General features: G+C 39.8%; 1 protein-coding gene across 1 annotated transcript in view; it reads right to left on the bottom strand.

Annotated features, from left to right (window-relative positions):
* GFM1 (G elongation factor mitochondrial 1) overlaps window positions 1-27,246 on the bottom strand; it is a 1,399,365-nt gene that overhangs the window by 424,126 nt on the left and 947,993 nt on the right. Inside the window, 1 exon segment of the mRNA XM_044070477.1 lies at window positions 18,371-18,382. Within this exon segment, the coding sequence (XP_043926412.1) occupies window positions 18,371-18,382 (12 nt within the window).

Genomic DNA, 27,246 nt, shown 5'->3' on the forward strand with positions numbered 1-27,246 from the left:
AAAACTGATGACCTGACGTCAGACTACAGGCGACAGCAGCTGATGCAGAAACACTGACACTGGTATTCGGAACGGCTGAGGGCTGCCAGAGCAGGGATAACCCACAGGTGATGACTGCAACAGTGAAACATGAAGAACATCACAGATTCCTCTGAGGATGGTTTATGGACTTCCAATCACTCCTCTGTTTTAAGATTTCCAGGATGTCTCCAAATGAGACATCTTCAGGGAGTGATCGGGGAGAAAGTACAGTTTTGTACCTACCATAAATGTAGATGTTCGAGTGTTCACCCTGCTGCAGTCATCACACTTGGGTTATCCTGTCATCAGGCGGTACCGCAGTCGGCCTGAATTCCAAAGTCTTGGTCCAGCGTCGGTTGCTGTAGCTTCTTCCCTGACGTCAGAGCGCCAGGGGTATAAAAGAGGCATTCAACACCATTTTCTTCAGTTTTTCTTGACCCAGATGTCAGGTGCCCCCCCCAATAGGAGGTCACTACATAGTACCAATAATAAAGGTGAAGCACAAACAAAACCAAATACACCACAAAGGTTGTATCAGATATAAAGGCATAGAAAGATTTTAGTTAGATCAGAGGGGATGGAGGGGGGGTAACCTGGACTGCAGCAGGGTGAACATTCGAACATCTACATTTATGGTAGGTACAAAACTGTACTATGTTCATCGTGTTACCCTGCTGCAGTCATCACACTTGGGTTGAATCCCAAAGCTAAGGATGGGAGGTGGAATCAAACAGGGTTAGAAGAGGCTAGTAGGCCCTGCAAAACTGCAGTGGCGAAGCCAGCTCTAGTATTAGAGTAAAGTGGTAAGTGATAGTGTTTGGTGAAGGTGTGTACTGAACTCCAAGTTGCAGATTCCAGAATATCCTTGGTTGGCACCCCCCTGAGGAAGGCTGCAGATGTAAGCTGCTGCCCTGGTGGAGTGGGGCCTTATGCTAGCAGGAACTGGTTTTCCATGGTGGGTGTAGCAAAAACGTATGCAATGTCCTATCCATTTTGAAATGGTCTGTTTTGAGATAGCCTTTCCTAGTGATGCTGTAGCATAGGATACAAAGAGCTGGTCAGATTTTCTGAAAGCCTTAGTTTTATCCAAGTAGTAACGTAGTTGCCTGTGAATGTCCAAGGAGTGCAGGAGTCTTTCTCCTTTGTTCTGTGGATTTGGAAAAAAGGTGGGTTCATAGGTTCATACTAGGCTATCTGCCCTAGGGCATTTATAAGCCTAGCCAGAATGTGTTTGGCTTTCGCCACCCATTTTAAATTTATTTTGCTATGCCCTTTCTCAAGGTTAGTATACTGTGCCTCTGTCTAACAGTGACACAGAAATGATACCCGGGGTAAACCTACAATCTCCCATCCACTCATCAAGATTCCTCTTGAAGAGAGTCAATGAGGGACTCTGCCTAACCTGGACTGGGATTTTATTCCCAAGTGAAGGGAGCCTCTGGGTTATGAATCTGTCCCTCCAGCATGTCCTATTTATTTCAGTGCTGAGGTTCAAGTCTCTCGAGTGCGTAGCTCGATGGGATTTGGATTTTCTGAGGTGCAGCATGTCCATTAATTCCGGGTTGGACATGGCTTTATACGTCAGGCACAGATCACCTCTGAACAGGCGGTATGCCACTGAGAAGAGCTGGAGTTTCTTTAACCGGGCAGCATATGGCATCTGTTTGAGCCCTTTGATCCTCTTGGTGAGGTACTTTTGGGGTCTTTCCAGTTGCTGCAGGTGTCTGGTAAGGTACATCCCAAAAGGGGCATTGTACTCAATTATGGGCCTGATGAGGGATGAGTAAAGAGGCACGATGACCTCCCCTGATCTAGATGTGAATCCCTTCATGATTAGGTGGGCTATATAAAATGTTTTTCCTAACCACTTTGGCCATGTGGTTGTCAAATGAGAGATTGCTATCAACTTGGGTCCCCAGGTCCCTAATTACTTCTTCTGTACTTAATGGATTACCACCTATGTGGTAATTTGTGGGCACTTTGTTTTTGCCAAAGGGGATGACTATACACTTGTTATTTCCCCAGAACGCTAATTCCACCTAATACGCGGCTTCTCAGCGCTTCTGTGGATCACTAGTGATATCTGCATTGCTTACTGTACTTATTTCCTTGTTTCACTTGAAAGAAAGTTACTGTTTGTCATTTTTGCATTTAAGTTACCTGTAACACATTGCACTTAAGTTACCTGGCACTTAAATGGATGGTTTGATTTAGAGCCACACTGGATACCACCTTTGGCATAAAGGAGGGGTTAGTTCGTAGAGAGACTCTGTCTTGATGAAAAATGAGGAAAGGCTCCACTGCCATTAGTGCCTGTAGCTCTGAGACTCTTCTGGCTGAAGTAATTGCTAGCAACAGGGCAGTTTTCCATGATATAAACTTTAAATCAGCTGAGAAAGCTGGATCAAAAGGTGGTAGCGTAAGCTTTTCCAGAACAAAGTTGAGGTCCCAAGTTGGCATGCGTGCTCTCCTGGGAGGCCTTATGTTTTTGGCCCCTCTGAGGTACTGCCTTAGAAGTGGATGTGAAAATAAGGGAGGATCCGTGTTCTAGTGAGCTGAAATAGCTGAGGCATGGATTTTAATAGATGAAAAGGAAAGTCCTTTGTGTAACATCTCAGTTAAATATTGTAGAATCTGAGGTATGTCCGGCTCAAGGGGGTTTTGGCCTTTAGTTTGGTTCCAGGCGCAAGATCTTTTCCATTTGTCTGAGTAGGCTTTCCTGGTGCTGGGCCTCCTGGCCTCCAGAATGACATCCATAACAGCTTGTGATAGTGGAGCTGGCTGGTTGTTTAGGTGATTTGCCATGCATCCAGATTTAAGGTCTTGAGCTGGCTGTGTAGAATCCGACTGTCTTGCTGTGTGAGCAGATGAGGAATTTGTGGTAAAATCCATGGTGGTCCATGGGCCATGTTCCTTAGTAGTGGGTACCAGTGCTGGCATGTCCAGTCTGGGGCAATGAGTATCATTTGTGGTCTCCCCATTCTGACTTTCAGTAGCACCTTTGTTAGAAGGGGCAGTGGAGGAAAGGCATATACTGTCAACATTTTCCAACTGAATGAGAGTGCGTCCACTTTCCAAGCTTGATGGTGGAATGTCCTTGTGCAAAATTTTGGTAGCTGATAGTTTTGGGGGTTGGCAAATAGGTCTATGACTGGGCGCCCCCATTTTTGAATTATCATTGCAAATACTTGTGGATCCAGTTTCCACTCGTGGGGATCCATGATGTTTCTGCTTAGGTCGTCTGCCAATGTGTTCTTTCTTCCTGGCAGGAATTGTGCTTGTAATTGAACTTGGTAAGTCAATGCTGTGTTCCACAATGTCGTTGCTTGCCTGCATAGAGGGTAGGAGTGTGTACCCCCTTGCTTGTTTATGTACCACATTACTGTGGTATTGTCTGTCCTTATTATAAGTTGTCCTGGATGTAAGAAGTCCTTGAAAGCTGTCAGAACATTCTGTACAGCTAGCATTTCTTTTTGACTGATGTGCAGATATCTTTGATCTGTAATCCATTTGCCTTGAACGCACTGTCCTGCCATGTGTGCTCCCCAGGCATAGTCCGATGCATCTGTTGTCATAGTTTGCCTGGCTGGGGGTAAGGTGAAAGGCTGACCCTTGTTGAGATGACATGCCTGTGACCACCATGGAAACTCCTGTTGAAGGCAGGGAATGAGAGGTATCATTGTTTCCAAGCTGTGGCTGTGTTGAGTCCATACGCTTTTCAGGTACCATTGTAATTTCCTCATATGCAATTTTGCAAATGGTATTAGTAGTATGCAAGATGCCATGAATCCCAAGGCCTGCAGAATTTTTCTTGCAGGGAGTTGGGTCTTTGTTGCCATTATTTTGAAGTACTGAGTTAGTTGTAGTTGCTTGTCTGGCGTGAGATAAGCCATCTGGGCCGCTGTATTCAAGCTGGCACCCAGGAATGTCATGTTCTGTGAGGGCACTAGTTTTGATTTCTTTTCGTTTACTGTGTACCCTAGGCAACTTAGAAGGTGTTTGACAAATGCCAGATGTTGTAAGAGAATGTCCTTGCTTTCTGCCTGGATGAGGCAGTCGTCCAGGTATGGGTATATTTGAATTCCCCTTTGTCTGCAGTATGCAATTACTGGTGCCAGGCATTTTGTGAAGACCCTGGGCACAGTAGATAAGCCAAAGGGCAGTGCAGAGAATTGGTAATGGGTTGAACCTGCAATGAAACGGAGGTATCTTCTGCAATTTTGTCTGATAGAGACATGCAGGTATGCCTCCTTGAGGTCCAACGTTACTAGCCAAGCCTTCGTGCCCAACATGCATCTTGAATTTGGGTACTTGCAAGTAGGTGTTTAGAATTGAAAGGTCCAGAATGGGTCTCCATGCATTGTCCTTTCTGGGGACTAGAAAGAGCTGTGAGTAAAATCCTTGGCCTTGCTCCTGTGTAGGCACCAGTTGAATGGCTCTCATGTCCATGAGAGCTGCAATTTGTTTTTGTGCCTCTGCCCATTGATTTTGTGGAAGGTTTGGCATTCCTGTTATCCTTGGCAAGGTGTGAAAATGGAATCTGTATCCTTGTGAGATAATGTCTAGGACCCATTTGTCCTTTGTGATGATGTGCCAGTTGTCTGCAAAAAATGCAAATTTTCCTCCCAAGGGAGCTGCCAAGAGAGTTTTGCTTGGCAGGTTGAGGATTAAGTCATTGTGTTTGTCTTCTAGTAGTTTAGGGCCCATCTTCTCCTCCCTTCTGTGTTGCAGTGCCCCCTTGGCGAGGTTTGTAAGGAGCTTGTGCTTGACCTCTGCCCCTTGGGCGTCTGTATTTACCTCTCTGTGGCCTGTCAGAAGCTGGAAAGGACCAATTTTTTGTTGGCCAATTTCTGCTGAAGCGAGGGGGTTGTACCTGTAAGAAATCCTTGACCATCTGCATAGACTTTGCCTTATCCTCCATTTTCTTTAAAATCTCTTCTGCTTTGACACCAAATAAGACATCCTGCTGTAAAGGTGCATCTAGTAATTTTGCTTTAACATGATCAGGCAGAGTTTGTTCCTTTAACTAAGCATGCCTACGTGTGACAGACCCAGTAACAGCTGCTCTACAGGAAGCTTCCAAGGAATCAAATCCACATTGTAAAGTATGTTTGCCCACCTGTTCAGCTGCATGCAACAGATCCTGCATTTCCTTGAATTCAGACTGTTGAGAGTGTGTGCTCATCTTTTGTTTTAACTGAGACATTAGGAATTGCTGATATTTCAGCATGTGAAATTGACAATTTAATGCTCTCATAGCTAGAGTAGCTGAGGTGTAAACCTTCTTCCCCCACCTATCTAGAGAGTCCCTTTCAGAGGGCACAGGATTTTTAGCCATAGAAGCCTTAGCCCCTTTGAGACCCTGGGAGATTGTTTCTGGGTCAGCAACAGGGCTTTTGTAAAGGAATTTGTGTGAGTCAGGCACTCTATAATATCTGTCTGGTTTGGCTGGAGCCGGAGGTAGAGTATCTGGAGTTAGACTATCATCCACAATGTCTAAAACTGGAGATATAGCAAGTGGTCTATGCTGGGGAAGTAAAAGAAACTCTCGGAGCCTTTTCTTTGAGTCGGAGTAGTCCTGACCTTCCCAGTGGAAATGTTCCCTCATGGTATGTAAAGTTTCCCCAAAGGAGTAGTCTTCAGGGGGAGATGCTGAGGGAATGGAATCTTCAGCATCAGAATCTTCATAAGCGGGAAAGGAGTAATCCTGTTCCTCAGAGGAGTCTGAGGAAACAGAAACTTGATCAGAGGAGGCATAATCCTCCTGTTGTCTTGGCCTTTTGTCTGGGGGGGTTGGGAGCCCCTGATCAGAGTAATAAAATCTTCAGCCATCTTAAGCATCTGTTTCTTAGGCATGGGGCCTTGAACTGGAGACTGATGTACAGTCTTTTTAGGTTTTAAAGGAGTCTTAAGCTTAGCATAAGATTTTATGGTGAGAGTAGTTGGTCTAAAGACACCTTCTGAAACCGTAGGTGTTTCCACAGCACCGGCTTCTCCTCCTGCAATGTTGTCGGTAGGGCCTAAAGAAAATGGCTGCGTCGGCCTAGTACTCTCTGACTGAGAATCCGAAGCGGTCTGCGGTTCCAATTCTGTGGTCGTCAGAGGCTGCGTAGGTGCCTCACTAAAAACCGGAGAGCCGGCGACAGGCCCAGCCGAGGCCTCGGAGTCTGGCTTGGATCTAGGCTGCCTGTCCTTATCTTTGCGTTTTTTTATGCACGCCGGTAGTCGGTTGCTCCGACGGCATAGTATAATTAAATTTCCTACCAAAGTAGTGTCGAGCGAAATCAAAGCGTCGCTTTATAGTTCGCATATTGAACCTAGCACAAAACCGACATCCAGTGACGTCGTTGTCTGGGCCTAGGCAAGGTATACAATAAGAATGAAAGTCCTTATGAGGTATTTGCTTCCCACAAGAAATGCAATTGTTAACTTTTTCTGACATCGGACTGAGGCAAGAAAAGGTTCCCAACGTGGTACTTAGCTTTGAAGACTTCGGACTGAAATTCGATTCGAAAATCTCAGTTGTCGGCCGACCGGCACTTGCGAACTGCTTCTGCTTCAGGCACCGTGCGGCAAGAAAGACTGAAGAAAATGGCATCAGATGCCTCTTTTATACCCCTGGCGCTCTGCTGTCAGGGAAGAAGCGACAGCAACCGACGCCGGAACAAGACTTTGGAATTCAGGCCGACTGTGGGACCGCCTGACGACAGGATAACCCAAGTGTAATGACTGCAGCAGGGTAACACGATGAACATCTCTCCCCTTCATCACTGTCCTTGTCTTCCGTGACAGATTCTCCTGGAGAATCTAGACGCTTCCTCTTCCAAGTCTTCTTATGGGATGGTTCTTCAGTGGGAATCTCTAAGGAAGACTCCTAAGAAGAGGCGCTGAACAGGTATATCTTGCTGCTTCGGTGCCCGCTGTCCCAAAGTGACAGATGGTGACAGCTGCAGTCCAGAAGGTACAAATATGTGACACTCTGAAGTATAGGGGGGGGGAGCTGAGAGCCCACTGAGGCTAAAGCTCTCTCCATGATCTGGAAGGCAGGCCCAGCTGAAAAGGGATGGGAGCCTGGAAGCAAGAAAGACAACCTCGGAAACAGGGTCACACCCCCACTCCGAAGGACTGCCCTCCAAACCTGGAGCTGGGGATGAGTCCGAAACTGCCAGGGTTTTACAGCCTAAGGATGGCTCCAAACATACAATTGGGACCATACCAAAACCCTCCAAACTGACAGCTGAACTACACCCTCAAGAGTCTTGTCGGTTCCGAGGGAGCCAAAGACATCAGACCCGATGCAGGTACTGAAGAAGAAGATTCTGTTGCCACTGTAACAATTTGAACCGGGGTAATCTAAGTGCTGGGCTCAGAACCTAAAAGGGAGGTTGGAGGAGTCCTGGTAGAACAGACCTCAACTCTGAGCGGGAGGGAGGTCTAAGCAGGTGTGGAAAGACCCCTAGCTACCAAAACATAATCCACTAATCTCATCACGTCCATCTGAGAAAGACTTCTGGGTGATCGGACCGACATCCTTGAGGGAGACTCAGACCTATCCACAAATAGACTGGGGAGTTGACCCAAAAAGGGGTCTATAGAAGGGGAGTATCTTGTTCTGGGAGGTACGAATGCTTCAAGCTTCAGCACCGTATGCTGCGGAGCAGATGGAGAAGTCAGAACCAAGTGGAATGTCAAAGATGCCAGTGCCGGGTCTATAGAAGGGGAGTATCTTGTTCTGGGAGGTACGAATGCTTCAAGCTTCAGCACCGTATGCTGCGGAGCAGATGGAGAAGTCAGAACCAAGTGGAATGTCAAAGATGCCAGTGCCGACAAAACTGTCAGTGCTGAGACAGTCAAGGTTGATGCTGAGGTTTTCAAGAATGGTGCAGAAACTGTCGGTACCAAGGGGGTCATGTCTGTCAGTGCCAAAGGCTGTTTCGCAATTAGCTTTGGGACCTTACTCTTCGGTTCTGAAGAGACTGAAGGAACAGGAGACTTATGCCTTTTGGAGTCTGGTGCCGATGGTGAGCTCGGCACTGAATAGCTTCTCTTTTTCTGTTCAAATTTAGAAGACTATGGCTTACAGAGGGCTTCTTCAAAGGAGGATTTTAATAACCCCTTTAAAATCAACTTATTCTGGCACTCTGCCATGGTTCTAGAACTAACACCTTGGCAGATCTTACAATTAGTTTCTAGATGGGGCACACCCAAGCAATATACACTCAAAAGATGACCGTCTAAATTGGGCAGCTTTATTCCACAATCTTGGCACTGCTTAAAACCAGATGTGCCTTTTTGCTTCTCCATCATTTTAATGAAATCATATACACACACCCACACACACACACACACACCCACACCCACCCACACCCACACACACTCTCTCAAAGGACAGGAAGTAAACCTACCAACTATGGTAGGGAGAAATACCTATAACGGTAATCAGAAAGGGAAAATACCAGTGATGGTGTCAAAAGAGATTACCAAAGAGGTAAAAGGGGAGGGGGAAAAGGAAAAATTACCAACGATGGTAATAAAGAATACCATTAGGTAAAAAGGGTACAGCAATTTTTAAGGGAATATATATATAGATATATAGATCAAACTAAAGCACTTAGCTGGAGAGTATTGGCTGTGTCTTGTTATCAAAGTGGCAAACGTGATTTGAGCTAATTGAGAGAGGGGCATTATGGGTAGAGCCTTAGCTCGAAAGTTTTTTTGGCTGGCGTGAGCTGTATAACAGCCAAGCTGGTTCTGAGGGGTCAGAACAGAGTCCCATTCGTCAAGAATGAATGAAGATTGGCAATATCATGATTATTCTCCAGTAGCAGCTTAGGCTATGATATAGTCCCATCATCTTTCCGACCCCCCTGGTAAACTATCTCAAAATATTTGACTAACATTTAGGAGTCATGTGTGTGAATGCAGCTGGAGGGATACTAACACATATGAAATGACTGTATACAACCACTAATACACTATTACATTATTCTCTGTACTGCCAATAGACTCAGTATTATTAATATACTACCACACGGTTTATGTACACAAATATATATGTGATGTTTGTACATTTTGTAAAACTGTTTATTCTCCATTGTAACCATCTATGCTACATTTATTTGTGGAGCTTTTCTCCCTGGGCATCTGCTGAAAAAGGACAGCTTGTCCAGCCACACTTTCCCTGTAAATAAATATAAAATTAGAATAAACTTCAAATTCCATGGAAAATATATATTTTTTTTATTTTGGAGCTCTTAAGTGCATAGCTCATTTAAGGAAGGCTGTGACGTAATTTGAGGAAAAGTTAGTAGACAAGCAGATATCACTGATACACAGACTTTAATAGTGCATAGTGTGTTAGTCTGGAACAAAATAAATGATCTCCATAGTGTAATAACTTTGAGATTGAACAATCTAAAGGTTCCAGACCTGGTGACACTGTTCAAGAAACAAATCAATTTCAACTTTGAATGTTAAAACTTTCATTTGGTATAAAGTCTTACTTTAAGAGTAGAAAAGGAGATGCTGTTATGAATCAAAATTCTATTTTCCAGGCTGACAGGTTCAGGGATTTGAGACTAGCATGTAATATTCTGACCTATTATTGTAGTAGCAGAAAACTTGTGCAAAAATAATAGCCATGGTGGAATAGCAATCAGGCTTTAGAACAAAAAATGGTTGCCTTGGAAAACAGGGAACAATTAGGATTACACTGGCCATGTCTTGTTTTGTTTGAGAAGTGCCTTCTAAATTAGAGAAAATGGAAGGATAGCATACATCATTAATGACAGCACAAAAGCTTTGGACCTGATCATTGTGATGTGTAGCAGTCAGCTACAGAAGGTCCAATCTCTGGACAATGTCTTGAAAAATGTGCAGGTCCAGAGTTTCTATTTAAGTGTTAGTGTTATGTTCCTGTTTAAGGCATGCACTATATGAATTTGTAAACCTGGAGTATGAAATGCTGAAAGATGCAGGCTGAGTTGCAATGCTCTATTCCAGATTCACAGAAGTTAGGTAAAATAAAATATAAGCTTTGCTGTGGCGCAATTTGACTTACATGTTTAGAATATTAATGGGACTGCAAATGGAAAAAAATGAAGGTACTGATGAATATTTACAGTAGTAATACACATATAGCAATGTTACAGGAAAACTGCCTGAACCACAAAGAACATGGAAGTTTTGTAAATAAAAGTAGGAAGGTGGGTTTATTTGTTGAAACAGAAGGAGAGTAAAAGAAAAGGGCCTCAATATTACTTAAAATGGGCATAGCACTAAAGACTGAAGAATAAATGAATGACAGGCAGGTAAGATTTACAATGTGGTGAAGTTGTTGGCAGGGTGCAAAGAGGACACTGGTTTTACTATATTCCACTATAAGCAGTTAAACAAGACATAATGAATATTATGGGAGAGGTTATTGTCTTTTATCAAGGATGTATGGTGGTAGCAAGAGAATAAAATTATACAGGAAAGAAGGTCATCACTAGATTGCCAAGATGTCTTATAATACAAGAACAGGGCAGATGCTTCATGAAATATATGCCCGTGATTGGGCTTAAAGATGTACAGCAAATAAAACAGGACCAAGAAAACACATCTGGTAATATCGGACCGTGTACCTATACAAACTAATTTTGTAAGAAAATAAAAGTATATTTTTATTTATTTATCTGTCTTTTGCTGACTGGATTAGTCTCAATAGGCAAGTAGGTTCCTTTCAGGGGAGACCAAAGATGGTATTTATACTGTAGAGAAAATTTGGTCAGGACACCGGGGAACTTCCCCTACTCTTTCTGAGCAGAGAATTGTAAGATGAAGAAAGAAAGGAGAAAGCAGTAGAGTGTTGTAGAATACTGAAAAGTCACAGACAGACTCTTTAAGTGAAGAGATTACTGTTACACAGTTGGGAGGATGGAGGTCTGGAAACTCCTGTGCTGCTGGAGATGATAGACTGAAATGAGCCTGATGAGGAAGTAAGCTACAGTACTGTGGTGGATATTGTGCTGTAAGAAGTAACAGAGAAGGTGCTGTCAGATGAATCAGGAAAAGGAGCTAGATTACCAAAAGACTTTGACAGCAGTTTGGGTATATGCTTGGCCAGTGGAGTACCTGGTTTCAAGCTATGTCCCTGTACAACATGGTATTGTTGTGAGCTGTAGAAAAATACACATGCAGAAATGGTAAACAAAGATAAATATGCTATGACTGAAGCTGAAAAGACACAAGGGTTAGTGCAATGACAACAAAAGCAAAAAAGTAAGAATCAAAACAAAGAACATTCACATTATTAACAAGTATGAAGTTATGGAGAGTTTTATTTTACCTTTGGGTTTAAAGTTTAGGACACAAGGCCATTAATACCAATGGGAGAGGAGACTTTTGTGAAGTTACTTTTGAAACTTTTACTTTCATTGAAAAATGTATGAATGAAGTGGAGAAAGAGCTCATTTACACCATGGAATACGTACACTGTTCAGAACTGAGACTGCAGTTAAGGAAGATAATAAACGTAAAGTTCAGAACATTTGACAGAGTTGTTGTTGTCTTTTGGCTTTTCCCGGTTCGGGGTCGCCACAGCGGAACTCTGGTCTGCTAATGATTGGCAGTAGATTTACACGAATGCCGAGGTGCCAGCTCGGCATTCAACTTTCAGCGAAGGCACGCCCATTTACGCATGTCTTTCGAACGCCCACCAAACCGCCGGGAGGACATGCAGACTCCACATAGAAGGCACTCCCCGCACTCCAGCCGAGAATCGAACGGGAGAACCTCCTGCTGTGAGGCAACAACGCTACCGCTGCACCACCGCTGACTGTCTCAGAACATTTGACAGAGTACTTTGAGTTAAAGACTTTCTGTCTGAATGTAATAAAGTGCATAAGCTTAAAAGTTGTAAGATAAAAGAAATGTTTGGACAGGGGGTGTTTAATATGGGTAACAATGGATGTGCATGAGGGAAAATGCAGTACATTTCAAATGTTAAACTGTGAACAGGAAATTGGGAAAAATAAGGTATTCAGTAGTGACCCCAACAGTCATACTGATGGGGAAACAAGAGTGACCTGACAATTTATGAATAAGAGGCCATTAATGCAGAATCTAGCTAGTGCCATCATATGTACTGCTGCTGTCGCTGAGCTGTTATTATTTCCATTCTTCAATAAATGCTGAGCAAAAGCTGCTTTCTTGCAAATTGTAACAGACCCTTTACCTTTGTTTCATTCTAGGTTGGTATCAAAACCTATAAGTTTAGAACATGGGCGGTGCTTTACTCTACGTTTCCCAAGTTTGGTTCACAGCCACTTGAACCTCCCAGTCTGACTCTGCAAACCTGTACGTCACATGCAGTTAAATGCAGACAGACTCCTCCGATGGTGAACTTCAACCCATGGTGAACCTCAAAATCTAGCATGCAAATTGGTTGTACTTAGACATATTTATGTGCCTAAACTGAAAAAACAGGCTTAAATATCTAACTGTCAGACAACACTGTGTTAAATAAAAATGATCCCATCATAATAAGTTAAACTGCACTAAAATATGAGATGAAAATAAACCTGTACAGTGTGCTTTGTACATTGTTCCTGCAAAGCAATTGTACAGTTCTAATTAACTTCACAGAAATTACATCAACCAAAAACTATTACCTTAAATTCCAACAAGCATCTAAACCCACAAAAATTCTGGTCAAGATTAAATAAATTACTCCATCCTGGACAAGCCAAAACACCTACCCCCTCTAACTTGACTCATAATTCTCCCAACCAAATTGCTGATATTTTTAACAAATCTTTTCCAGAAACTGTTCAATCTTTAGCAAATACTTTACCACCTGTTACCACCACTGACTCATCCTTGCCAACCACCCTACCCCAAGTATTACAACTGCAGCCTGTCTCAACATCTCTCATACACTCCCTACTTCTTAAGCTTAAACCATGCACTCCATCAGCTGACCTCCTCCCAGCTGAATACCTTCAAATGGCAGATGGAGTGCTTGCCTACCCTGTTTCCATCTTAATTAACAGAACCATTACAGAAACTTCCATTCCATCCCTCTGGAAAGTCTCATATATTATCCCACTGCACAAGGGTGGGAACTCAAATGAACTCTCAAACTTCCGCCCCATAGCCCTACATTCCCCCTTAGCAAAAATTATGAAGAGATGTATTCACCGTCAGCTACCTGATCATCTTCTCCAAAACCACCTGCTAGTTGACTGCCAGCATGGTTTTAGGCCTTTCCATAGTACTACAACTGCTCTACTATCCTTTTCTGACTGCATTAATAAAAATTGTAACAGCTTACTGTCCTCAGCCCTCTTTATTGACCCCTCAAAAGCATTTGATATGGTAAACTCACTCAAATCACTTTCACTAGATACCCAGACAGTTAATTGGTTCAAGTCCTATCTAGGAAATAGACAACAAGCAGTCCTCTGAGAAAATAAACTATCTACTCTTCTCCCTATAACTCTTGGAGTCCCACAAGGCTCTATTCTGGGACCCCTCCTCTTCACTATTTCCATAAATGATCTGAAAATCTCCCTTCCACAAACCACCTGCATACAATATGCCGACAACACAACATTAATATGTTCAGCCTCCTCGCCTGCTGGACTTCATTCAAGTACCCAAGCAGTATTTACCTTAGTTGAAAACTGGTTCCATCAACGCTGTCTCATACTTATCCCCCAAAAAAACAAATTGGTACTATTCTCTCCCACTCAGAAGTCTCCTGCTATCAACTTCACAATTACATCTAGTAATGGTACTGTAATAACTCCGGACACAACCACCAAACTTTTAGGTGTAACAATTGATCATAATCTAAACTTCGACACACATCAACCTAACCACTGAATCAGTTAATAAAAAACATGGTTTCCTCTACAGATTTAAACCCTATCTCACACCTCTAGCTAGGACTGGTATTGCCCGAACTCAATCTCTACCCTTCTCTATGCATCCCCAATCTATACCAACTTATCCAAAAATAATCTTCATAAGTTGATAACAGCCTATAATAACATAGCTAGATTTGCCACTGGTGCCCATTTACAAACCCACCACTGCCAAAATGTCTTTGTAATTAATTATAACATAAATATGAATGCAAATAACAATAATCTTTATTTCTACTTTTATGTTATATGATTAGTGATAAATATTTATTATATTCATTAAATTTAATGATTTTGTAATATGCCCATCTATGCTATTACATATATATTTCTTCCTACATACAACGAAATGCACTTTATGAGTACTTCATTAGATATGTGCTCTATATATTTTTACATCTTTTAATCAAAAATTTCTAAAAATGGTCATCCATTTGTTAAACTAGGACGTTTGTGCAATATAAGCTAACTGGGTTTTCAATAGGTTTTTATATGTTTTTTCATATTTATATTATATATGTACAAATATTTATACATTATATTTTGGCTAATAAGACCATATAAACAGCTAGAATAGGGCTCGTTGTCTAGGTAGATTAACTCAAATCCATTATACCGGCATCATTTATTGCCCTAAAAGTTACATCATTTTGACATTTTTATTTTACTGACTCTGTTCTCTATTTATTGTTATTTTTACGGTCCGTTTTCTTTAGGTAGTTTTCCTGTACGGCTTTTGTTTTAAGCCGGAGAACATTGACTCTACTATGTATGTATAAGTAGATGCACAATTCTAATCATTTCTGATTGCAATTGTTAACTTAATATTTTATAGCGACATTATAAGTTTTACTATTTTTCTGGATATGATGAACTATGCTTCTCACAGCGGCACAGGCTATTAACAGCGACAGCTGATTCATGGTGACTTTATGATTCTGTTTCTGTTTATTCTGCACATGATATCGATTGCTCACCAGAATATAACATCAGAGCAATGGAGAGTTTTTAGGATTATTTATTTAATACCATGTATAAATCACTTTCACGATATCAAAAATTTTTTTAAAATGGCATGTGTTGCATATATACAGCTTATATATCTGCTGAGTTTTCTAAATTTATCACCATAATTGGTTTTAAATGTTATAAAAGTTTTTTAATTTTAGTTTATATATAAAGCTGCAACTTTGCGGCAATAAGCAAGTGCTTCAGTTGCCATAGTGAGCAACTATTTATTTGTGATTTTATCTGTGATGATTAGTTAATCCTATACCTCTGTTATAGATACTGATTGATTAATTAGATAATAGGTTTGGTGTTTTTACTGATTAGTAGCACTATATAAGCCTTGCTATATTCAATGTAAATTAGATCTGAAGAAGCGTACAGTGTGTACGAGAAAGCGCTCATCTTCCTTTTTGTATTAATAAAGAAGAATCCTTTTGCAGCATCATCGTGGTGGTTCCTCATCCTTGTGTTTTTAACTTTTATCTCACTTAAGCCTTAGAGGTGAGGATCTTTGGAAGTTATTGCTGGGATTGTGACATACACAAACTTTTAGGTGTAACAATTGATCATAATCTAAACTTCGACACACATCAACTTAACCACTGAATCAGTTAATAAAAAACATGGTTTCCTCTACAGATTTAAACCCTATCTCACACCTCTAGCTAGGACTGGTATTGCCCGAACTCAATCTCTACCCTTCTCTATGCATCCCCAATCTATACCAACTTATCCAAAAATAATCTTCATAAGTTGATAACAGCCTATAATAACATAGCTAGATTTGCCACTGGTGCCCATTTACAAACCCACCACTGCCAAAATCTTAAATTGCTAGGATGGCTGGAATTGCAAAGCTAGATTCTTTTCCAGCAACTTACTACTATACACAAGATCTTACACCATCCCACAGATACACCCATACTCTCTACCCATACAAAATCTAACAACCCTTCGATCAGCTAATAAAGCATTAGTAGCTACCCTAAAGTCCAACAACAAATCTGGAGATAGCTTGTTCTCAAACTCTATTGGTAACTCTTGGTACACTCTTCCAACTGAACTAACAGCCCTTTCTTCTACCCCACTTTTCAAGAAACAATTAAGAATCTTCCTTAAAGCCCAATGGCTTTGCCCATGCACAAATCCTGACTGACACTTTCTCCCCTAGCAGGACCATTCTTTACTATCTATCTTTAACATGCTATTTCAGGTGCTCTGATATTCTCTATTAATTCTTACTGTAGTAGCTCACCTCCTAAGGTTTGGTAAAATTTATAAACAATGTTACCCTAAAAAAAAAAAAAAAAAAAAAAAAAAGTTTTATTAATCCTTTTACTCAAAATTTTTAACTTTTTAGTCGGGTATGTTGGTATGTTACTATAACAGTACTATATAAATGTTCCTGTATTTGAAATGTTTTACCTGTCTGACATTATCTGTATTGTATATGGTCAAGATTTCTGTCTTGTAAATTGTCTTAATGTGGAGCTTTTCTCTCCGGGCCTCCACTGAAAATGGACATACATCCAGTTGGACTATCCCAGTCAACAAATGTAAAATAAAAAAATAAATAAAATAATATATCACAAACTGACTGCTGTGATTCGCCTTTTTATGTCCCCCTCCTAAAGGCCAAGAAAATAACTCTTCCTTTCTGTCAAGAATACGAGTAATGAGATTTCTCTCCCCTATTCAACCTCCATAAAACCCAGATAGATAATGTACCCCCATTGGCAGTTCATGTTTACTGATTTTATTTGTATAAACATCAGATGCATTTTTCTTCTGCTGCCTACATACCACAAAACTGACTATCTGTTATTTCTAGCACATCGCACCTTATACCCAGTAACCTGTTTTGTACTTTTGAGAAAAAAACAGAAAATATTCCTGAGTTGACCACCACGGAGCTAGAAGATAGAGTTGAAACCTTAATGTTGAAAATTTAAATCTTTAGGCTTTATTTAAACATAAAACTTCATTTAAAACCAAAGGGTAAAAAAGAAGAAAAGCACTTTCAACCTATTCAGGCCTTCTTCAGTTCAGTGGTGGTCAACTCAGGAATATTTTTTTGTTTTTTTCTCACTTGTTTGCACCTGGGAAGACCTTTAGCAGCTAAAGAAGTTTTTTCTGCCATTGTTTTGTACTTTTGGCCTCATTTTATTACTGAATTTTTTTTAGCTACTGCAACCTCCTAATTTTCTGGTGATCAAATGATTATAATACATTACTGATTTTTAAAGACTGATTGATAAAAAGCAGGAATTAAGTCAGAACATTCAAATTTATGTGCACAGCATCATATTGCTGTCCCAGTACACCTTACATCAAGAAAAGAGAGAGAGAGAGACAGCTACGGTGGGGTGAAGGAGGCAGTTAACTCACTGCAGTTACCTCCTACTGTGCCTCTAGGCGTCAAATTTTGATTGTTCATATTTGAATTAATAATTCCAAAACCATGCTACATAAAAGTTACCAAATATGTTATCTTGAATCATATATGATGGTACACATAATTGTATTGATATTTGACCTCTGTTGATGAGTATTTATTAGAATTGTAATGTGATAACTTCATTTTTTTAAGGCCCAAACCACGCCCACAGGGAGTTAAAGGTACACACTCAAAAAAGCTGTACGCGAGGGAATGAGTTAATACATATGAAAAATGTTAGGAGATCAATCTTCAGTACATAACAGTAATGACAAATGCAGCAAACAGTCTGCTATAGTTTAAAAGGAGATATGGACAGAAACAGGATCTTTTTTCTTTTGATCTTCAACTTAAAGGTGTGGGGGGGTGACAGATCGGGGAATGGCACTGGGTGCAAGAATAGCTAGCTATACCTCAGTGTTTTCCCTGCAAATGTATTAATCATTTTCAAATGCTGCCCCCTACAGCTATAACAGTTTCTAAATGTGCAAACCTATTTCTGGGCAAGTTATCCACAAATATACGTTGCGAGCATAAGGTTAGACATTTGTAGGAACTAACGTGCCAAGCACAACTGGTCAGGAATTTAACTTAAAGAAAAACTTTAATATTCACATTTTTTGCAGGGGCATAAAGACCTCTATGGAGGACAAGCCCTCAGATACCCTGAACTTATATTTACTAATTACACAATTGCTCCAACACAGAGAGAAAGGAAATTTGTGAAAAACTAATAACTTATTGACAGTGCACACTGCGAAACTACACCTGACAGGAGTTTCTTATGGAAAAAAGTGAATAACAGGTAAGACAAACTTAACTGATAATATCATGTCCATTTTAAACTGTAGCAAGCAGTTGCTAAAGTTCAGACCACACACGGAGTGCTACAGCACTCCGGTTTCACCATAAATACAATACCGGCTTTTAAAAGCTTGTAATGCATTACTGATCAAGATCTGATCCTTTTGCCCCAGTGTAGCTATGCCACTGTTTTTTGTGACTTTGTATTCAAAGCCACTGTTTTTCCATTTTCCACCAAAATCCTCTAAAATTAGTACCAAATACAAAAACAAAGGGATTCATAGAATCTGACACCTTAGTCTAGGTTCCTCTTTCAACAAAACATGAATTTCTCCTGCCAGTTTTCTTGACTTCGCATTCTGTTTTGAAATTTGGTTTTAATCTCATACAGACACACAAATTAGCTTTTGAGCTGTTTGAATAAACTACAAAAATTACAAAGAGAATAAGAGTGCTGACCGGAAACCGAGAGTAACATACATAAGCATAACATGGAATTTCAGCTAATGAAAATAAATCTTCATTATTTAAGTAAACATAAATCAGTGGCTTTTTTCCATGATGAACAGTTTGGTATAAACCAAATACAGATTCCAGTCAGTTTTGCCACCTTACTGTGCCCAGTGAACATAAGCATGAGGCCTGATCACATGTGTCAAGAGTTTTAAGGCTGGGATTTATGGAAGTTGGAGGGGCACATTTTAGTTTGCTCATTTTTATATGAAGTCATTCTGTTTACTGCAATTTTAAATTGGAAGATACAAATGTGTCAGAGGTGCACTTCAAGTTGTTACATGGCCCATCAGTTTTATATACAAATGTGCAAAAAGTGTCAGGGATAGTATATGGCAAAAAATGCCAAAGAAGGTGAAAAGTAGTGTACAAAACAGTGGTGCACGGTACAGAAACCTGGGCAGTAAAAGCAGAGCAACTGAGGAAGCTAAAGGTGACAGAGATAAAGTGCATGAGATGTGTAGTACGATGCACACACTGTGAGACACATGAAGACACGAGAACAACACACCAAAGCCAAAAGTAGCTCCAACTGTAGAGAGGGTCAAAGAGAACAGATTATGTTGGTTTGGGCACGTGCAGAAAAGTAAAAGACAATATGGAGGAGATGATTTGAGGCAAGTCAGGAAGCAGGCAAAATGAAACAAGGCATCTAGCAAAGACATGGATGGATGGGTTGTGTGACAGAAGACCTGAGACAGTCAGTGGCACTGAATCGAGAGAGATGGCAGCAGTTAATATCACAACCCAACCCCATGTACAAAAAGGTGATTGATGATGATGTGCATTTATTTCCTTCAGATATGTCTTCATGTTAAAACAATAATAAACGACAGCTGGTATAAACAACTATGAATTAACACTACCAACCAATAAAATATAATTTCATTGATTTTACATAAATTATGTATTTACTGAATTCATACATTATGTAGATGTGCCGATACCAATAAATATGACATCAGATAGACATGAAAGTAACAGACCTAACATACTATTTAATGTGTAACTTTTTTTGGTCCAGTTATTTGGTGTGTGTGTGTGTGTGTCTGTATGTGTGTGTGTGTGTGTGTGTGTGTGTGTGTGTGTGTGTGTGTGTGTGTATATATATATATATATATATATATATATATATATATATATATATATATATAACAGTACTAATGTCTTGGAGTCACAACATACTTTTACTAGCTGAAACAAAATTAACCCTTGAAGATTGTATTTATTGTTACAAATGGGAGACTCAGACTACTTTTCAGAATTCTTCAGCTGAGATGCAAAGCACAAAATCTTCAAATGATTACCTGTTAATTGCCCTAATGGTAATATTTCACATCTCCAGATGGCCTGCTTTTACAATGTAAAATGTCAACAATGATAAACGATCTTGCCTGAATGTACAGTTTATAGATGAAACTGTAATACGCAAAACTCTGATTCAAAGCTATTTTACGATTTGTTGGCTAATTACTTCTTAAGATAAGCACTGAAGGGGGAACTGAAGCACCTGTAAAACCCACTCTAGATCTGCTTGTGGTAGTGGGGTCAACCTCAAACTTTTTTTTTGTGGATATGAGAAGCACTTGGTTCAAGACTGTGTAAAAAAAGAAGACATACTAAAACAAACTTTAGGCCAAACTGTAGAAAATGCAGTGAATCTGGACATTTTTGGTTTGCTTGTCCTTCACTAGGCAATGAAAGGAAAAGTTAGAAGAAGAGGAGAAAGAATATGAGGACAATGTAACTGAAGATACTGGTGAAGAAAGTGTTATGTGGGGATAACTGAAGAAGAAAACATACCTAACACAGGGAACAGTGATGGGAATGACAAAGGAAATGTTTTACAAACAGAATGTACTACAGTACAAGATGTACAGCACTAGGAAATGAGACAAGAACAAGAAACTAATGTTAAATCACCTGTGGGGAGGAAGCAGAGAAGGAAAAAAATGGAAACAAGAAAGATACAAAAAAATGAGAGGGATGACTTCTGAATTTTGGCACTAAATGTAAACAGCATTCAACATTAGAGTTATGTTAGTAACTAAACGATGTAAAAATAAGTATGGATGTTACATGTGTGCTAGATAACAGACATGTCAAGGAAGAAAAAAGGAAAACAATTAAGGCATAATGGGGTATAAAGATTAGATGAAAAGTGTGAAGTGATAAATTTTCAGGAAGAGGCATTTTTTTTAAGTCAAGAGAAGAATACTGGATGTGATGATAGTAGTACCTGGAAAACTAGTTGTATGTGATGTAAGGAAAAGGGAAAGATGTGTAAGGATAATTGTACTTTCTGCATACACAAATATGACGGATCGGAAAAAAGTGTTTTTAAGAGGAAAAAGTTTTTTGTTTTGTTTTTTTTGTTAATGAGGAAAAAGTTCTTAAAAACTTAGTCCTATGAACTATGTTGATTACTATGGTAGGAAATTTTAAAGATAATTTGAGAAAAGGAGAGGGGAAATATATGCAGAGAAGTAATGAGGTTTAAGAGGCAGGATTTGAATGAACCATATAATACTTAACTGACAATGACTGGATAGATTATAAGTGATGCATATTATTTGCAACCACAGTTGTTTCAAAAGTGTCCCTGATGTATATAACATTTGCAACTAAAAAGTGGGGTCATTTTGTTTGTTTTTCATTTACGTAAATGTAAGACTGCCTATATCATGTGATACTTTAATAAAGATGTTTGTTGGAAAAAAAGGAGAGGGGAAATATAACACAAGATATTAAAGTAATAAAAGAAGTTATAAGACATGTAGGGTTGAAAACAGGAAAAAAAATAGAGACTGGAGATATTAAAGGGGGTACTGATAACTGAAATACATTAGGCAGTCTATTCAAAATATATGAAATAAGTAACATGTAAGGTAGAAATATCTGCATTTTTAGATCATAGAGTGGCATGAGCAAGAGCACGAGATGACAGAAAAGTAATACAAGAAGGGAAATTAATAAAAATATTTACTGCAGAAACTGCTAAAACAGATGAGATGAAAAGGATTTATGGGAATGACATATGATAATGGCAGTATATTACAAAAACTGGACAGACTGGTGGAGTGCTTATAAAGAAAATTAAAATAAATATTTTTGATTGTAGGAAAAAAAGTGAAGTACAGAAATAGAAGAGTGCATAACTGAATCATAAAAAGACAAGAAAAAGAAACAGAGCAATATGGTGGCACAATCAGATAAACAGAAAGATTGCTTTATAAAAACAGAGAAAAGATATGAAGTCTCATCATTTTTGTGAAAAGACATACAAATAAGAGAAGAAAGAATGAAAGCAATTGCTTGACGAAGAAGGGGATTATTAGATTAAAGCAGACAGAAATAATGGAAATTGTGAAATTATTTGTGGGCTGAATGTGGAAACAGTAAAAGAAGAAGTCTAGATTCCCAAAAATATCTGAATTAATCTGAGAGAAGTGAAAGAAATAATAAAAAAAGGAGAAAAATCAGCACCAGGTGTAGAAAGATTAAGTTATGAAAATTATAAAGAGCTGAATGAGAAATTAATATTCAGTAAAACTTTAAATGAATGGATAGAGAAAGGAACAAAAGATAAGGGGATTTGTAGCGACGTAATTAAGTTTATATGGAAAAAGATGAAAGAGATAAAAAAACGGGAGACCGATAATACTGGGAAATGCATATTATAAAATCTTTATGAAAATAATACAAACAAATGATACAGAAGGTTTTGGATAAAATTATAAGAGAAGAGGTTTTCAGAATCAAAGGGAGAGGTGCAGGAAATGTTAAACAACAGATATAATTTTGAAAGAAATTAAGGAAGTAAGACTAGTAGTGTGATGTGACAAAGGCACTTCACCAGGTTAGCGATGAAACAATATGGAAGATTACAAAAACATATGAGATAGGAGAAAAAAAGTTAATGTTATAAAAATATGCTATGAAATATCTTGGGTGAAAGTTATCATAAATTGATGGGAGAAAAGGTACAAATTAGGTGAGGAGCTAAACAACGATGTCAATTAAGTATGCATTCAGTACAGACAAACATGCATGTGTGAAATGAATGAAGCAAACCGAAAGAAATGAGTAATAACACTGATTTGTTGGTCATATACAGATGATTTAGCGACTGTGGCTAGAAATAAGATAGGGAAGTGAATTGTTAGTATAAGTGCAGGAATTATTTAAGAAAGCTGTATTACACTCAAATAAGACAAAAAGTAAAGGGTTTGGTGAAACTAACAAAATAAGTGGAAACTATTACACTGGGAAAGAAATAAGTGTATTAGGAATAAAATCTGGACAGTAAGAAAATGTAATACAATAGAGGATAATAATCTTGGAAGAAACAAAAGAATTATGGTGTAGAAGTTTTAATCTATCATTTAACAAAAAAAATGCATATGTTAAATATGTACATATAAGAAAACAAGCATATCTGGATGGTGTACATGTTCCAGCTAAAATGGAGAAAAAGATGCTACAGATATTCTTTAATTTTATTTGGGAATCAAAACTGCAACCTGTGAAAACAGTACTGACATTCAGTAAAAATAAGGACATTTTTTAGTACTTTTTCTCCTATCCCATATGTCTCTGGAATCTTCCATACTGCTACATGACTAACATTATGAAATGCTTTTGTTACATCACATCACTAGACTTACATCTTTAATTTCTTTTAAATCATATCTGTTACTTCATTTCCCTCAACTCTGGCCCTTTGATTCCAAAAAAAAAAACTTCTCCTTTGAGTCTAGAAAATCCTGTAGTGTAGATTTAGCATCTATGCTTTTTTTCTGAGTACTATAAAAAGTGAAAGAAAGTTGCAAATCATGAGTAAAATGTTATACGTAAGTTATGAAGATGAATGGAAATATGAAGGAGGGAAAAGAAGTGGTAAACAAAAAGATGGAAGGAAAAGAATATGTTAATAAAATAAAAATATGGAAGGTGAAAAGGAGCGAAAATAAGTTATGTACTTACCACAATTTTCCATTTGTGTTGTTCATTTTCATTCTTCCTCAACCTGTACGTTTCGGATCCAACTCGGCCAGTTTACAAGCTTAAGATTCAAAGCTTGAGCTCTTCCTCTCCGTCCCATAATACCTCATATTCCCTCAAATTACCTCAAATCAAGTTTGCTGCAAACAAATTACAAACTGTATGCAGAAAAATATATACATACATATATATATATATATATATATATATATATATATATATAGGAAGCTACTTACTGTACAGAAATAGAATAAAGTTCAGGAGCTCAAAAACAGGAACTGTGGTTCCTATAAGCATATCCATCAGGTCTCTCATAGTTATGGACAGAGGGAAGGAGGTTAAGGAATTTGAAGAAGAAAGAAAATGGGCATCACAGATGGAATGTTATGTGAGTTCATAAGTTCTTCATCTGATATTGTGATTTTCATTTGTACCTCAACCTATGAGACAGACTGAGGGACAAAGTAAAAAGGTACTTTTAAGAAAAGCCTTAGATAGTTTTGATGAAGCTAGAGATGAAGAATCTTCTCTGACATGAAATTCTGAAATGGCTGTTAGCTGAACCTTTACAGTGGAATAGCTGGCTCCATTTTGGAAAAGAGAAGCCAGGAAATCCAACACTGCTGCAGTAGCAACCTTAAAAGGATTTGTTTTTGTTGAGCCCATATGGAGAATCTTTTCTATTTACTTTTGTAGATTTTTCCAATAGATGATTTGTGGGAGGAAATCAAAATCTTCTGGACTGGGGATGAAAGCCTGGAATGTCTAGCCATCATTGGAACTGGAGAAACCAAGCGGTCAGTTTAAGGCTTTTACGATTCGGATGAGTCTGCCCAGAGGGATGGGACAGGAGGTCTGGAAGTGATTCCAGTGTCCATAGCTGGCAAATCAGGTGAGGCCAAAGGAAGGTGAACCAGACTTGGTGAGACTAGAAAGGATCAATGAAGATTACTTTGCTTTTCAATCTGTGTGCTTTCTGAAGAAATCTAGGAATCAAGAGAAAAGAAGGGAATGTATACAGTAGACTGGGGGGTCAAGCATGAACTAGAGCATCGCTTGGTGACTGTCCCTGGGGAGGGATCAAGGCAAAGAAACTGCTGCATTTGCTATTGAAAGGTGACAAACACTTTGCAGCAAGGTTGACCCTATTTGAGAAAGATCATGTTTGCTACTGACTGATTCAGAGACCACTCATGAGGCATCAGTAAAACTCTGCTGAACCTGTCTGCCAGGATGTTGTACTCACCCAGAATGTGCATTGCAATTAGGAAGCAGTTGGCAGAGAACACCCATTGCCACACTCTCATTGCTTTCCGACACAAGAGGGTAAGATCTGGTTCCTCCTTGCTTGTTAATGTAGCACACTACTAAACTACTGTCTGTTTGTATCGCAATCGTCCCTAGAGGGAGAAAGATGTGTAGTGTTTGCAATGCTAGAAGGACCACTCTCTTCTCTAAGATGTTGATATGCAATTTGGTCTCCTGTGATGTCCACATACCTTGGACAACCCAACCAAGAAAATACCCCCCCCCCCCAGTTGGGACGCATCCATGGTGAATGTGGCATTTGGTGGGGGAATAACAAAGTGGCATTCTTGACTGACTTCTTGGGAATGAAGCCACCAAAGGAGGGAGTCTTTGCACACACATGATAGCTTGATCAGACGGTTTAGTGGGTGTTGGTGTAGCACCCATTTGGTTGATGACATCCATTGTAGGATTCTCGTGTGTAAGCGTGCTGCAGCTAACAGGGTTATCGTGGCAGCCATTGAATACAAAGCCCTGGGTATTAAGCTTGCTGGAGGAAATGGTATTTCCAGAATCTGTCTAATATGCAGCCTTAAATTTGAAATCCTGTCTGGAGTCAGGTAGGCCAAAGTTTTGGTTGTGTCTAAACACACTCCTATAAAGTCTATGGTTTGAACAGGTTGTAACTGCAATTTCTTCATGTTGATGGTTATGCCAAGAGTGGATGCTAATTGTAGCAGCTAGACCCTGGCTTGGATTGAGAAGATGCCTGGTTGGAGCGGTTAGGAGCCAGTCGTCCAGGTAAGGAAACGTGGAATCCTTGCAGTCTGAGGTGAACTGCGACTACTGCCATGAATTTGGTGAACACCTTGGAGGCTGTGGTGACACCAAACGGAAGCACTCTTAATTGATAATGGCTAGTGCCCAACCTAAAGTGAAGATACCTTCCGGAGTGTCTGTCCATTTTGATATGGTAGCATGCAGCCTTCAGATCTACAGAGAACATCCAGTCATCCATTTTCAGCAGAAGTAGAATGGACCGGAGCATGAACATCCTGAATTTCTAGTTCTTTACTGATTTGTTCAGAGATGTCAGATTCAAAATTGGCATTAGGTCCCCTGTCTTTTTTGGCACTAAAAAGAATCTTGAGTAGATGCCTGACCCAATTTGGTCGGGAGGAACCTCCTGGAAGACACTTGTTTGAAGCAGCTTTGAAACTTCTAAAGCTGCTGCCTCCCTCTGATTGGGTAGAACATCAGGGAGGTAAGCTTTTGGTTTGGGAAGATTTAAAAAGGGAATGGAGTAATCTCTGTATACAATCCTTTGCCCCCCATCAGTGGTTTGTAATGGCTAGCCAGGCTTCTGAGTGCAAGGATAAATTCAGCCCGACTCCCTCCAGAGAAAAACAGTTAGGCCACCTTTCAGGGGTGTTGAAAAGGTCGGTCTGAGAACAAATCTTGGGAGCCTTGATTCTGTGGACGTTTTTTGCCATGAGGGCGGTGTCTCCCACTATAACAGTTTCCCTCTCTGCCTCTGTATATAAAATCTCCCTGAGTTTCCTGAAAAGAACCCTGATACTTCTTGAACCACAATTTTTTTACCACCGCTCTAATTCCTGGAGAAGATTCTTTGTGGGGTAGAAAACCAGACACCGATGGCAGACTAGGTCTTTCCATCTTTTTCACTATGGGAGAGTGTCTCTCTGATTGTAGGGCCAAATAATGACAAATCATCAAAAGGTGTATTTATGGATGATGCCTTGAAAGGTTCCATGAAGTCACACAGCCGCATCCAGGCAAGACGCCTAATGGCAATGCCTGAACCAGCGGCCCTTGAGGTGCCCTGTGAAGCATGGGAAAATCAAACTCATGGACACGTTGGAAACTGAAGAGTGGCCATTCTGGAGTTAAAGGCCTTCTGTTCCTCATCAGACATGGACTCCGGGACAGAGCTAGAGAGTTCCATGCCTAATTCCCTCTGTAGTCTCATAAAGTGAGATACATAGTTCAGCACTTCCAAAACAAAACTGGAAGAAAAGTAAATTCTATTGCCAAACCTGTCCAAAGCCCTAGACTCTGTTAAGGGAATGGACAGTGGAGCTTTCCTGAGCCAGCTCTTTTCTGGTCACTGCCGCAACACCCATGGCATCTATGGGATACCTTTGGTCCAGTGAGATCTGTCTGGGGGGCACTAAGTATCCTATCCACCCATTTAGGAGTCTGGTTCCTACCTTGCCCTAGGTCAATAAATGCATCTGCAGGGAGGACAACCAAGATGTATATGGACTGGACCTGAAA

Source organism: Protopterus annectens, chromosome 4.part1 (genome assembly GCF_019279795.1).
Source record: "Protopterus annectens isolate FY-2018-M chromosome 4.part1, PAN1.0, whole genome shotgun sequence".
Classification (NCBI taxonomy): Eukaryota; Metazoa; Chordata; order Ceratodontiformes; family Protopteridae; genus Protopterus; species Protopterus annectens.